Source organism: Carassius auratus, chromosome 42 (assembly GCF_003368295.1).
Source record: "Carassius auratus strain Wakin chromosome 42, ASM336829v1, whole genome shotgun sequence".
NCBI classification, from domain to species: Eukaryota; Metazoa; Chordata; class Actinopteri; order Cypriniformes; family Cyprinidae; genus Carassius; species Carassius auratus.
In genome coordinates this window covers 653,519-668,869 of record NC_039284.1, presented here as the reverse complement: position 1 = coordinate 668,869, position 15,351 = coordinate 653,519, and the positions used below count along the sequence as shown (strand labels likewise).

General features: G+C 44.2%; 1 protein-coding gene across 5 annotated transcripts in view; it reads right to left on the bottom strand.

Moving 5' to 3' along the window:
• LOC113060381 (myelin transcription factor 1-like protein) overlaps positions 1–15,351 on the bottom strand; it is a 146,173-nt gene that overhangs the window by 44,461 nt on the left and 86,361 nt on the right. For all 5 annotated transcript variants that reach the window (XR_003278239.1, XM_026229246.1, XM_026229248.1 and 2 more), the window contains 2 exons: positions 8,894–9,028; positions 4,071–4,161 (listed from right to left, as the gene is read on the bottom strand). Coding sequence is in view for 4 of the 5 variants with exons in the window: in XM_026229246.1 (XP_026085031.1) it covers positions 4,071–4,161; positions 8,894–9,028 (226 nt within the window). In the remaining variant the exon portion in view is untranslated. The remainder of the gene's footprint in view (positions 1–4,070; positions 4,162–8,893; positions 9,029–15,351) is intronic.

Here is a 15,351-nt window from a genome sequence, read left to right as displayed (position 1 = left end):
AAGTCATCACAGCCACACTCCTCGTGTTCCCGGAGGAACTGGCCAGAGATGCGTGGAGCGGCATTGCATCTCCGAACCGTGACCTTTTGACCACTGGCGAAAGGGGGCGTCGTGGGTGAGAATGAGGAGGCAGTGCATCGCTCATCGTCAACCCGCGAGCCTTGCACCTCGGAGGAAAGGAAAATTTGCTCTTCTATGAAAAAGTGGGTGCCGCTGGCCATTGGACCAGCGGCGGAACAGAAGAAACATAAACTGAAGATTTTCCACCCGGCCCTCCTCCGGGGGAAGGAGTGGCGCTGTCTTCGCCAGCTCCTGAAGAGCAGTTTCCCACATCTCCGAGTTGCCCATGTCAGGGCCACTTAAGTCGACTTCTTTGAGGACTTCGCAGCCGGGAGTGACACGGGGGGCCTCGGTCTCCTCCCCGGGGCTTGACGCGCCGGCCTCGAAGAACTCTGAGTACGGGGCGGAGCTGGTGTGGAGGACGCAGGGGGGCGCCCACGGCGTCGAGCAGGCTGAGGCACTGCCTGCGACGGAATGGTGGCAACCGGAGGATCACGTCGTGGCGAGATGTGCTGTATAGCCTCAGTCTGCTGTTGTTCTGTCAGGAACTACTGGGCACAGCCCCTGACAGCGTCGCCACACAGGGCAGCCTAGGATATGGGAGCATCGAGAAAGTGCACTTGTCAATGTCTCTCATACAGACCAGGCTGAACCTGAAACGGCACTACTGGACCACCAGAGTGGACATCGCCTTCCCGAGGGACTGTGTTGTGACTTCCGTCACCTCGGGTTGGTCCTACCCTCGTGCATTTGTTAAAGCCTTGGCTTGTTGGGTTTGCAGGATAGCCATGGCATGCAAAGCAGAGACAGTTTGGCCCACAGCACTGTAAGCCTTGGTAGAGAGCGCAGCCAACAGCTTACAGGCCTTGGGTGGGAGGCGCGGACTATCCCTCCCAGTGGCGGCGTTTTGCGGACACAAGTGCACCGCAATCGCACTCTCCTGCTGGGGAATGTCAACGCACCCCTAGCTGCCCCACCATCGAGGGTAGTGAGGACGGAGGAACGAAATGAGCTGCTTCCGGCCGTAAAAGGGGCCATCCACGACTACATCACTTCCCCATGCACATCCGGGAAGAAAAGAACCAGAGTAAAACGCGGTTGTGAGTCGCGCTCCACAACGAGAACCAATCAAACAGCCATGAGCACTCAGGGCTGGGCGGTGCATTCACCTCCATCCTGATGCTCACAACTGCCCGGGCAAGCACGGCTGTCAACTCTGGGTCCAATTTGGCAGTGGCGACAACACCCGAGGGGGGCAGACCCGCCTAATCTTCATCCACAGAGGTCAACAGCCCATCCCCAATGCTGCAATCGACATCTGATCCCCGGTGGCAAACTGAATGACCCGTTGTGACTGCCATAAGACAGCCCAGCAAAATCACCCAGCAGCCGCACAGGACAAACACTGCGGAAGGGGTAAGAGGTCCGTGGGGCGTGGCCCGGCGGAGAAGATCTCACTGTCACCTTCAAATCTCCCAGAGCACTAGCCGGCGGTCCTCTGCTCGAGACAGAGAAACCGGAATGGGTAGTGACAGAGGGGTCTGCTCCCTTCCCTTTAAGAAAGGGGAGACGCGATCACAGCGTTGCCATGGTCACACACGCAGTGCGTGCATGAACCATCCACGAACGCGCCTTCAGCGCGCTGAATGCCCAGACATGGAAGACAACGAACGTGGCCGTTGTCAGAGAACAGGAAACAACCGCATCCAGAAGGAAATATATATATATACCCCAGATTGGGGAAGCTTGATGTAATGTGGCATTCAGTGTTAATTTTGACAGCAAATTCGGATTTAGTCTTAGTCTTAGTCTTTTGAATAACACACCATTTAGTTTTAGTCACATTTTAGTCATCTGAAATGTTTTAGTCTTAGTCTAGTTTTAGTCGACTTAATATCATAAGAGTTTTAGTCTTAGTCTAGTCTTAAGTCTTTTAGTCTTAGTCTAGTTTTTTTTTAGTAGAACAAAGTCAACTTAGTTGACTTGACTAAATGTTTCCATCAGTCTGTTATGGAATGGTATTTATAAAATAAACATAAGGCCTGCTCTCAATGAAAAATATACATGCTCTCTGAAAAAGATATGCATTCGTCCTGAATGATATGCAATGCATATGACATTCTTTCAAGATGAAGTACAGTATTATTGAAATAGACAACCACCTATATTATATTTGTATTGTATGTTCATTCTATTTCTTTATTTGTTCTATTTACACAAAGTTTACATTTTTTTAAGTTTGTTTTTGTTCATTTAAAATAACACTGCATAGTCTTCACTGTAAAATAAAATACACAATCAAACCAAAATGTATTCAGACACCTTCAACGTTTCTTACAATATCACAGTTTATTTGCTGTAGTTTATAAATTGGTAATAAAATATGACAATAACTCAGGGTTAAACTGTCAGAACAACAAATTCATCTTGATAATGTCTGATGCAATGCTTAATTTGGTTCAGTCTGTGGTGTGAAAAGGTTGCATTAGAAATTAAAGAAAGAAACACTTAAGCAAAACATGCTCAGGTCCCTAATAATTTTTTTTTTGTTGTATTTTTTAGTCACTAGTAAAACAATATAATCTATTCTATCTGATTTTCGGATTGACTTTGGATAAATTCTTGTTAAAACTACAAAGTAATTCAATCAAGAGCAGTGAGTGATTTACTTTCATTTTCATACATTAAAGACACTGACAGCAGAGCTAGTAAATTAGGCGCGGTCACTTTAAGAGACAAACGCATCCATTATAAAGATAAGCATCCGATTTCTTTCCAACGCTTTACTTTCACTGAAGACATAACTACAGACTTTTTCGAACACACTTTCCAAGACGGGTATTTCGACATATTTAGTATGCATTTGTTGTCGGTACAAAAGCAAGAAGACTTTGAGACGCGTCTCTGCTTGCTCCCTGAACACCAGAACACCAGGCTGCTGAATTGAGCTCTTTCACTTTTCGCTCTTTTTCTTATGTTTATTTAAAATGCGATTTGTATTTGTTCGTTCAGGGTGCAGGAGGACGCAAACGTCCTGAAAGAGAACTCGGTTCAGTGTTACGCGAGTAACCAGCTGCTCTGCTCAGTTCAACTTTCCCGCATCGCGGGGCTGAAGCCAACTTGATGTGTTGAATGCTTGGAGCACGTTATAAAACGTATTCTTAAAATACACATTTCTGTTTTAATAAATGCTCATATTAAAACATAGCATTACACATAAGTAGGTACAAAAATAATCAGTGATACATTTACGACCCCATAAAAATTTGGGTCGCAATGACATTTTACAAGGTTGCAGTGTAGTTCCCTGTGTAAACAACTTAACTGTTATGAAAACGTCCTCGAAACTGTGCGAATTTCTGCAAACTCATCTTTGTTCTCTTTTCTGTTTAACTGCTGATTTGTTTAGCTGTTGCGCTTGAATTTGCCGCGGCTTTTTAAAATGGCTCGGCTGCTTCTGCATAGATCAACCTACCCTCAAAGATTCACTCTGATTGGATCTCTTCTCCATTCGTCCCTCCCATATATTTTCGTCTCATTTTTATTCGTTGACTAAAGTGTCAGTTATATTTCGTCACGTTTTTCGTCATCATATCTGACTTTTTATTTAGTTTTTATTTAGTTTTCGTCCGTGAAAAAGGTTAGTTGACGAATATTTTTCGTCATAGTCTTCGTCAACGAAATTAACACTGGTGGCATTTAATACACTTCATTTTGTTGATAACAAAGGATGGAATATATTTACTTTCTCTTTGTATTTCATTATTACTATTTTATCAATGTGATACAAAACAATCCTATACAAATCAATGTGATAAACAACTTAGGTCAAAATTAATATAAAGTTATAAAGAATAGTCCAATTAGATTAGAAATTAGAAACCAAATGTGCAACTGAGAAATTTTCTGAAGAAAATTAAGTAGGCAACACTGTGATTTTTGACCCAGTAAGTAAAATGCTAAGAATGAACACAGAACATGTTCTCTCATCCACACAAAGAGGAACTCACCTCCTGTGAGAGTTCCTGTTGCTGTTGACGTGACCCCGGCCCGTGCAGCCAGGCGTAGGGCACTTAAGAACATTTTCATACATTGCAAGAACTTGACAGCAGGCGAGAGAAATAGGGTGGAAGATTAGGAGTTAGAGGCCCACAGTTAGTCATCAGCATTAGTGTGAAACACTCGTTCATTATCGCCAGCATGCTCAGAACCGGAGACATCAAACAGCGGCATGCAAAGAACTGCTAATGGAAGAACAGTGGCATGCACATGCACCATGCAGCGCAAGTCATAACATTCTATTCTATTCTATTCTATTCTATTCTATTCTATTCTATTCTATATATTTTTTAAGTAAAAAATTCTATTGACTATTAGTACTTAAAAAAAAAAATTAGTACTTAAAAAAAACTTTACTTAGAGTCTGCTTAAGTGTACTTCTATAGTCAAAAAATGGGATAGTAATTATACAGCTAATAATAGTGTGCTTTTATATTCATTAGTAGTTTAGTTCACAGTATTGAAATACAAAAGTAAAATTTAACCATAAACTACAGTACCTGTGTACTCAAAGTTTACCACCATTACATTGACATATAATTAAAAGTAGACTTTTATAAACTTAGAGAATGGGCCAATTTAGTCACAAGATCTGTTAAAATAGTACACTTATAAGCATACTACTAGTATTTAAGTACACTTAAACTACACCTGGATGACATCCTCAAACTGCACTTACATTGACTTATTCAAATGAATTTGAAGTGTATTTCTTTATTGTAAGGTTCTAAAACTGACTGCTAATGAAAGCATATGAAACTCACAATATTTACAAATACTTAAATGTAGTTAGTAACAAGGCCAGAATTTATTATTTAAGTGTTTAAGCAATTTTTCACTTTATATATGTAATTCATTTAAAAAAAAAGAAATTATATCACTTTATAATTTCTTTAATTTACTTTATAAATGATCATTATAACATTCTATAATGCTTACACACCATAAACTATTCTATTCTATTATATTCTATTCTATTCTATTCTATTCTAGCCATACAGTCAAAGGTATATTTTAAGAATAAAAATTATGACCAAAATAGGAACCAAATAGTAAACCTAAAGTGCCAAAACAATAATAAAAAAATAAAATAAAATAAAATAATAATAAAAATATAAGTATCAAAAAGTATCAAAACTTTTCAAAACTAGTTTACAAGTACACTATACAGCTAGCAAACTAACAGAATACATACACAGTAAGTTCACTTGTAGTTCTGTACACAAAGTTGACCAGTTACACTTAAATTACTCTTAATAGTAAAGTGTTTTAAACTACAAATTGAGCAAAGAAGAACTGAAAAAGTACACATAAAATATATTACTAGTAGATACATTTTTACCATATTTATTTTATAAAGTGCACTTGGAAAATACACTTGATCTTTGAATTTGAATCTTGAAGTCAAATCCGGGCATCATTTCATAATAATTTTTATTGAACTTAAACATTATGATATTCTATGAGTAACAATAATGCTTAATGCGTAACAAAGCCATACCTTAAAGGATAATGAACCTGGAAATAACTTTCAGATTCTATTCTATTCTATTCTATTCTATTCTATTCTATTCTATTTAACTGGATTCCCTGCTGCTAGCTTGAAGATGTTGTAAGTAAAATCTGATGCTTAGTTTAACACGTCAGTGCTGTGGATTGTGAGTGATGCAGAAAAACCCTGACCCCGACTGCGTTCACATCACTAGCTGAGGCCGTCAGCTAACGTTAGCTCATGCATCCAGTCATCCGCAGTGAGGTGCTAGCACTTGTTTCAGCTCTGCATTTGTCTTTCATTTGCCTTAGACGCACGTTAACAATCAATGAAATCACCGCCCAAACACTGCCTCTCTCTGATCCCAAACACTGTTATTCATCTGTACAGGCCTTTGTCTCCTCTATCCATGACCAACTAAACTCTCTGCCGACAGCAATTAGGATACTGGAGTGGGGGCAGAGAGGGTGGGCCAGGGTGAGCAGACCAACACTCTTCCGGTGCTCATCTTCATCATTATCAGCTCCTTAATCCTTCACCCTCATCTTCAACATACTCTGACAATGTTCATTACCGCTACCTCCACTGACTGAGACACATGCCTTTGTGTGTCTGAATGCAATTACAATTTAGTTTAAGATTTATACTCGAACTGTATAAAGGTGAGTGGTTTTACTGAAGAACTGATGCATTCAGATTTTGTCAAATTGTCAAAAGTAACACTTCAAAGACAGTTCACCCCAAAAAAATCACATTCTGTTATCAAGTTGTTCCAAACCTATACGAGTTTGTTTCTTCTGCTGAACACAAAATAAAATATTTTTAAGGTTGTTGGCAACCAATCATTTGACAGTAGCAAATTACTTTCATAGTTATTATTATCATTATTATTTTTATTTTTATTATTATTATTATTATTATTATTATTATTATTTATTAAAATGCCCCCCCCCCTCCCATTCTATGGAAGTCAATGGCTACCATCAACTGTGCTCAAAAGAAAAAAAGAAACTCATACAGGTTTGAAAAATCATGTCATATAATTAAATTATGACAGAATTTATATTTTCTCTATTATCTCTTGTGTTCATTTTAATTGGCTTGTTTACTAAATGTAAAATGCCTCATTCAGCCAATAAATTCATTAAATCAACTAAAGATTTCTTGTTCAGCAAATTTTCAGTTAGTAACACAATAAACTGATCTGTCCTTTTAGTCGTTAAATATGGATATAGTTTTATAACACTTAATATGTGATATAAACACTGCTACTGTTGTTTCTATATTGTGTCCTATATCTGGCATATTTATTTTCAGTAATGTACATTAAAGTGTTTAATGTTATATTGTATTATTGTATTGTCGTGTGTTATCCTGATAATGTTTTGTCTTTGTGTTTATGACCCTTGTGCATCGACAGACCATTCCAGAAGAACTCTGATTCACCATGTGGTTTCCTAATGCCACCTGTATTACAGTATTATGATCATGGTTATCAGTACAATTTAAGGTTACAAATGTGTTTAATAGTCCAGTAGATCAGTATAGTAATATTATATTACTGAAAGAATATACATACATGTTTGTAAATAATATCAGAAATAATTTCTTTTTTTTAATATTAATAATGAAATAATAGTTCAAAGCCCCAACAATAATGACAGGACGTGAACATAAGACAAAACATGGTTTTAAATATTTTAATATAACTTGAAGATGCTAACAGTATTATAAAGAAAGAACAGCATCTTAGTGACTCAGAATAACGAACCGAACATTCAGTAAATGTGTGTCATATGTCACAGTCCACACTAAAGTGATGGCCATCTAAAAATGCCCTTGCTATGCCACTTCAGTGTCAGCTCACAAACTGTCTTGCCATCTGGACTCTTTAAAAGCAAATCTTATTGTTAACTAATTCCAGCCTGTAGTCAAAGCCATCAGTTAGTTTGACTGCCATCTGGTTAATTTGTGAATAAAACACACGCAATTTTTGCATGCATTTTAATGAATCGTATAAAAGAGGTTTGCTCAAGGTGAATGAGAGGAAATCTCATTCGTTCTTCCTGTCTGTAACTCTTTCATCAGATTACAATTATTACAGTTTATTCAACTGGATTTAATTGAGCATCTAAAACAAAATGAGAAATCTAACCAGCTTATTAAACTGGCCTCCATTAAGATAGCGTTGTAATTATCAACAGAAATAATAAATGCATTCATGCATGTCTGTGATATTGTGATGGGAGTTTTCTCATAAGCTGAAGGGTAGATGGGTCATTTCCACTATGCAGTACACTTTTATGTTCACATAATATATAATTTTAACACATTCTGACCTAAATTATGTTCCAGGGACACCAAAATATGCTTTAAGTTCTTTAAATTTTAAATTATTTTCAACAAAAAAACAGTACATTTTGATATATATATTTTAAAGTCATGTCCATTGCATTTTACAGTAAAAATGCTTGGCAAAAAATTCCATGTTTTTTAAAAATGTATTTATGTATTTACTTATTTATTTTATTTCATGCAAAATATTGTGGGGGACACAAAAGCAGACAGAAATTTCAAAAATTTTACAACCATCTCCAGTCCCCCCCATCCAAGCTTTATTTATTTTTATTTTTTTTAATTTGGAAGTAAGCAGAATTTTGAACATCACTGGCTATTGGAATGTGGTTAAAATACAATAAATAAACAAACAAATAAATAAAATTGTTTTCAGAAACACTGTCTTAAAGTACACAACATGTACATTTATAGAGCTGAAAAGGTATTGCATAGGAATGAGCAAATGTTTGTGTGTGTGCGTCTGTACCTACTTAACCATATTTTGGGGACAAATTCTTACCCAGAAGTGAGCTAAACCTGACAAAATCTCCAAAAATATTCCCTTATTTGTAAAACTGGTATAAAAAGAAAGTAAACAACGTTTTTAACATTGTAAAAATGCAGAAAGTTTTCTGTAAGTGGTAGGTTTAGGTGTAAGGTTGGTGTGGGGCGATATAATATACAGTTTGTACATTATAAAACCATTACACCTATGGAATGTCCCAATTTAGATAGCTAAGTAAACATCTGTTTGTGTGTGTGTGTGTTTGTATTTTGTGTGTGTTGAGGAGGACGGCATGCAGAATGAACTGAAGGCTGGGTCACACAGACAAACACATTCAGACACACGGTCAACCAATGATTATGAACTCTTTTCAGAAATGCCAGCTTGAAAAAATGAATGCAAGCACATGTGGTACTGAGGTTTAGAATTTTTGTGCTTACTTTCTGGTGGGACTCTGTCTTTATGAGGGCATCCAGACAGACTGCGATGGTGCGGGTACAAACCCGTCACATGACCTGTGCCGTCACAACCAGGCGTTGGACACCGGCTCTCCTTTTTCCCTGACCGTGAGGAATCTGAACACACAAACAAACACACAAATAGAACTGATCACTAATTAATTTGTTTATAGATAAATATGCAAGTGATCTGATAGAGTTTGGTCCTCATTGCAGCTTATTCTGTCCAAGAACAAAATAACACTGAACGACGGGCAAAGCAGCAAAGCTGAGGATGAATAAACCTAAAATCACTTATATGATAATGATAGACTGATATTTTTATTAGTGCAAATGGACTATATAGTATTTATGAAGTATTTATTTTCGATCTTCCAAAAATACTAGGCACGTAAAATTTTTGATCAGAATATATTTGAGGATTGTTTACTCAGTTGTTTCCTTGATATGCCATGTGCCTCAAGATTTAATTCCATAAACCTAGAAATTATCTGATCCTGGTATTCCCAGGGCATTTGGAACTTTGATATTTGCAATATCTGATATTTGATATTTAACTTTGATATAAAGTTCAAACTTTAATGTCTACTAAATTGAATGGAGTATTAATATAGAATTTACTATAATATATATATATATATATATATATATATATATATATATATATATATATATATATATATATATATATATATATATATATTTCCCTATCTGTCGGTCACTACCAGTTATGTCGACCGACAAATGGGGTCTCACTTGGGAGGCCAATCATCTCTGATTTTAAGAGAAAACGCCAATGAAATTGGCAAGTGGATTAACACACCTGAGCCACTCCCCGTGCCAGCGGGTATAAATAGGGCGACAGGTGCATCCACTCATTAGATTTTTGCTTCGGAGCCGAGTGGTTGTATGAAAGCTGTTATACTCCACAAAGCCATTCATCTGCTGTGTCGGGAAGCTGTTCTGGTTGGCGGTACGGCGCAAACAGCGGTGTCCCTTTCAGCGATTCCCCTGGGCGCTTCAACTAAGAGAGCAGATTTCCTAAAAGAGCAAATCGCGGACGATTCGCGTCTTTTTCAAGACGCCGTTTCGTCCGCGTCCTTCTGGATGCGGTCGTTTCCATTTCTCTGACAACGGCCACGTTCGCTCTCTTCCGTGTCTGGGCATTCAGCACGCTGAAGGCGCGTTCGTGGATGGTTCATGCACGCACTGCGTGTGTGACCATGGCAACGCTGTGATCGCGTCTCCCCTTTAAAGGGAAGGGAGCAGACCCCTCTGTCACTACCCGTTCTGGTTTCTCTGTCTCAAGCAGAGGACCGCCGGTTAGTGCTCTGGGAGATTTGAAGGTGACAGTGAGAGCTTCTCCGCCCGGCCACGCCCCACGGACCTCTTACCCCTTCCGCAGTGTTTGTCCTGTGCAGCTGCTGGGTGATTTTGCTGGGCTGTCTTATGGCAGTCCCAACGGGTCATTCAGTTTGCCGCCGGAGATCAGATGTCGATTGCAGCATCGGGGATGGGCTGTTGACCTCTGTGGATGAAGATTCGGCGGGGCTGCCCTCCTCGGGTGTTGTCGCCACTGCCGAATTGGACCCAGAGTTGACAGCCGTGCTTGCCCGGGCAGCTGTGAGCATCAGGATGGAGGTGAATGCACCGCCCAGCCCTGAGTGCTCATGGCTGTTTGATTGGTTCTCGGTGTGGAGCGCGACTCACAACCGCGTTTTACTGTGGTTCCTTTCTTCCCGGATGTGCATGGGGAAGTGATGTAGTCGTGGATGGCCCCTTTTACGGCCGGAAGCAGCTCATTTCATTCCTCCGTCCTCACTACCCTCGATGGCGAGGCAGCTAGGGGTGTGTTGACATTCCCCAGCAGGAGAGTGCGATTGCGGTGCACTTGTGTCCGCAAAACGCCGCCACTGGGAGGGATAGTCCGCGCCCCTCACCCAAGGCCTGTAAGCTGTCGGCCGCGCTCGCTACCAAGGCTTACAGTGCTGCGGGCCAAGCTGTCTCTGCTTTGCATGCCATGGCTATCCTGCAAACCCAACAAGCCAAGGCTTTAACAATGCACGAGGGTAGGACCAACCCGAGGTTGATGCAGGAGCTGCGTATGGCGACTGACCTCCCCCTTCTGGGTGACGGAAGTCACAACGCAGTCCCTCGGGTAGGCAATGTCCACTCTGGTGGTCCAGTAGTGCTGTTTCAGGTTCAGCCTGGTCTGTATGAGAGACATTGACAAAGTGCATTTTCTCGATGCTCCCATGTCCCAGGCTGTCCTGTGTGGTGACGCTGTCAGGGGCTTTGCCCAGTAGTTCCTGACAGAACAACAGCAGACTGAGGCCATACAGCACATCTTGCCACGACGTGATCCTCCGGTTGCCACCATTCCGTCGCAGGCAGTGCCTCAGCCTGCTCGTCGCCGAGGGCGCCCCCCTGCGTCCTCCACACCAGCTCCACCCCGTGCTGAGAGTTCTTCGAGGCCGGCGCGTCGAGCCCCGCGCAGGAGAGCGGCGCCCCCCGTGTCACTCCTGGCTGCAAAGTCCTCGAGGAAGTCGACTAAGCGGCCCTGACACGGGCAACTCGGAGATGCGGAGAACTGCTCTTCAGGAGATGGCGGAGAGAGCGCCACTCCCTCCCCCGGAGGAGGGCCGGGTGGAGAATCTTCTGGTTCTGTTCCGCCGCTGGTCGAACGGCCAGTGGCACCCACATTTTCATTGGAAGAGCAATTTCTCCTTCCTCCGAGTTGCAAGGCTCGTGGGCTGACAATGAGCGATGCACAGCTTCCTCATTCTCACCCACGACGCCCCCTTTCGCCAGCGGCCAAGAGGTCGCGGTTCGGAGACGCAACGCCTCTCCACGCGTCTCTGGCCAGTTCCTCCGGGAACACGGGGAGTGTGGTTGCGATGACCCAGGACGCAGTGCCTTCTGGGCCTTCTGGCACGACTCCCCATCGCTGCACCACTGCGGGTATGTCGACTGTCCCTTTGGTGCCACTTGTACGGTATCTGGGAGCGTGGCTTGCACTGCCCAACCCGTCACGCTGGCTCATCCGGACGGTTCGACTCAGCTATGCGATTCAGTTCGCCCGGCGACCCCCCAAGTTCAATGGCGTGCTCGAGACTTCGGTGGCAGTCCAGGACGCCCCTGTCTTGCGCGAGGAGATTGCTGTCCTCCTGGCGAAGGATGCAATCGAGCCGGTCCCTCCAGCCGAGATGAGGACGGGGTTTTACAGCCCTTACTTCATCATGCCCAAGAAAAGCGGTGGCCTTCGACCTATCCTGGATCTGCGAGTCTTGAATCGGGCCCTACACAAGCTCCCATTCAGGATGTTGACGCAGAAACGCATTATCAAATGCGTCCAGCCTCAGGACTGGTTTGCAGCGATCGACCTGAAAGATGCGTACTTTCATGTCTCTATCCTCCCTCGTCACAGACCGTTCCTGCGCTTTGCTTTCGAGGGTCAGGCATGGCAGTACAAGGTCCTCCCCTTCGGGCTCTCCCTGTCCCCCCGTGTCTTCACGAAGGTCGCGGAGGGCGCCCTTGCCCCACTTTGGGAAGTGGGCATCAGGATCCTCAACTATCTCGACGACTGGCTCATTATGGCCCGGTCCCGAGAAGAGTTGTGCGATCACAGGGACTTCGTGCTTCGGCACCTCAGTCAGTTGGGGCTTCAGGTCAACCGGGAGAAGAGCAAGCTCTCCCCTGTTCAGAGAATCTCTTATCTCGGTATGGAGTTAGACTCGGTGAGTATGACGGCACGTCTCACCAGCGAGCGTGCCCACTCAGTGCTGAACTGAGTTCCTTCAGAGGCAGGACAGTGGTACCGCTGAAACACTTTCAGAGGCTCCTGGGGCATATGGCATCCCCAGCCGCAGTCACGCCGCTCGGGTTGCTTCATATGAGACCACTTCAGCACTAGTTACACTCCCGAGTCCCGAGATGGGCATGGCGCCGCGGTACACATCATGTCACCATCACACTGATGTGTCGCCGCCTATTCAGTCCTTGGTCGGACCTTGCTTTTCTACGGGCCGGCGTGGCCTTAGAACAAGTGTCCCGGCACGTTGTTGTCACAACAGATGCCTCCAACTCGGGCTGGGGCGTGACATGCAACGGGCAGGCAGCTTCAGGGTCCTGGACAGGACCTCGACTGCTGTGGCACATCAACTGCCTGGAGTTGCTCGCAGTGCATCTAGCTTTGCGACGGTTTCGTCCGCTAGTGCTGGACAAGCACGTGTTGATCCGCACGGACAACACTGCGGCTGTTTCGTACATCAACCGACAAGGCGGTTTACGATCACGTCGCATGTCTCAACTCGCCCGTCATCTCCTCCTCTGGAGTCAGACGTGGCTCAAGTCGCTGTTCGCTGTCCACATCCCGGGGGAGCTCAATCGTGCAGCCGACGTGCTCTCATGACAGCTCACTTTCCCCGGGGAATGGCGACTCCATCCCCAGACGGTCCAGCTGATCTGGAGTCGATTCGGGGAAGCCCAGGTAGACCTGTTTGCTTCCCACGAGTCCTCCCACTGCCAGCTGTACTATTCCCTGTCCCAGGCCCCCCTGGGCACAGATGCACTGGCACACAGCTGGCCTCGGGCTTTACGCAAGTATGCGTTTCCCCCAGTGAGCCTGCTCGCACAGACACTGTGCAAGGTCAGGGAGGACGAGGAACAGGTCCTGTTGGTTGTGCCTTACTGGCCCACCCGGACCTGGTTTTCGGAACTCATGCTCCTCGTGACATCCCCTCCCTGGCGCATCCCCCTGAGGAGAGACCTTCTCTCTCAGGGGCTTGGCACCATTTGGCACCCGCGCCCAGATCTCTGGAACCTCCATGTGTGGCTTCTAGACAGGACGCGGCAGACCTAAGTGATCTGCCCCCAGCGGTGGCATAGGAGGAGGAGTGTGGCCTCCTCCTATGCATTGGCGCACGGCGCCTCTCTGGCAGACATTTGTCGAGCTGCGGGCTGGGCGACACCTAACACCTTTGCGAGGTTTTACAACCTCCGTGTAGAGCCAGTTTCCTCCCGTGTGTTGGGTAACAGGTAATTGGCGGGAAGGGCTGGCTGGGTGTCTCGCTTGCTGCGCCATTCCCCCTAACACGGGGATGTGAGCGCCTTCTTCTCCCAGTAGAGTTCCCCGGTTGGCGTACCCTGGTCGAGCATCCTCCAGCACCCTCGGCGTCAGACTTGGCGGAGCAGTCTGTCGCCAGGCCCAGTACTGGCGTTAGCATGCCCGGAGCCGGTCAGCCCCTGTACTGGGCTAGGTGTCCATATGGCTGGGTTCCCTACGGGTAATCCCATATGTGTATTCTTCCACGGTAAGGTTTCCCTCTTGGCAAACCCGTGTCTTCCCTTGACAGATCGCTCTGTCAGTCTCTTCTGGCAGCCGTTCCATCCCTACTCCAAGGTAGGACCTGCCTCAGAGACCCTTTCCATATGTAGTACTGCCCCCTGGGTCAGTCCATATCGGTATATCCACATGTCACCTTCTTACGGGTAGGATGTGGTCTCCGTAGCGACCTTTCCTAAAGGCTCGCTTCCCCATTGTCTTGCCAGCTGAAAGAACAAATAGGGAAGATTTGAAGCAATCTTTCACTGAAGGTTGAAATCCCTTCCATTTACTTTATGTGGGCGGAACAGCAGCATGGCCTTCTCCAGCAGCGATGTACTCACCCTTTGGCCCCTTCGGTACCAAGGTCAGTGAATTTGCGCTGGGGCTTTGGGAAGGTTACGACCTTAAGCGTAGCTTTTGTGGCACGCCAAGGCTTGTCAACAATTGCAGCGCCTCAGGGTTGTGACGAGGTTCAGGTTATGGCGTTTTCCATAGGACCCCATTTGTCGGTCGACATAACTCGTAGTGACCGACAGATAGGGAACGTCTCGGTTACGTACGTAACCCTCGTTCCCTGATGGAGGGAACGGAGACGTTATGTCCCCATGCCACAACCTTGAACCATTCGCTGTTGCCGGGACACGTTCTCGGCTCCTCAGCGTAAAACCTAATGAGTGGATGCACCTGTCGCCCTATTTATACCCGCTGGCACGGGGAGTGGCTCAGGTGTGTTAATCCACTTGCCAATTTCATTGGCGTTTTCTCTTAAAATCAGAGATGATTGGCCTCCCAAGTGAGACCCCATTTGTCGGTCGACATAACGTCTCCGTTCCCTCCATCAGGGAACGAGGGTTACGTACGTAACCGAGACGATATATATATAAGTTTATTTATATAGCACATTTTGTACACAATGGTAATTCAAAGTGCTTTAAATAAAAGAAAGTAAAATAATAATGAAACAAAAATAACAATAACAAGAATATAAGAAGCAATTTAAAAACTTTTAAAATTATTTACTTATTTAAAATTAATTTAAAACAGTTAGAAAATGATTTTACATAAAAAATATAGTGCAATCAGTTTGGACATTGCATGGTGCTCATTCAATAAA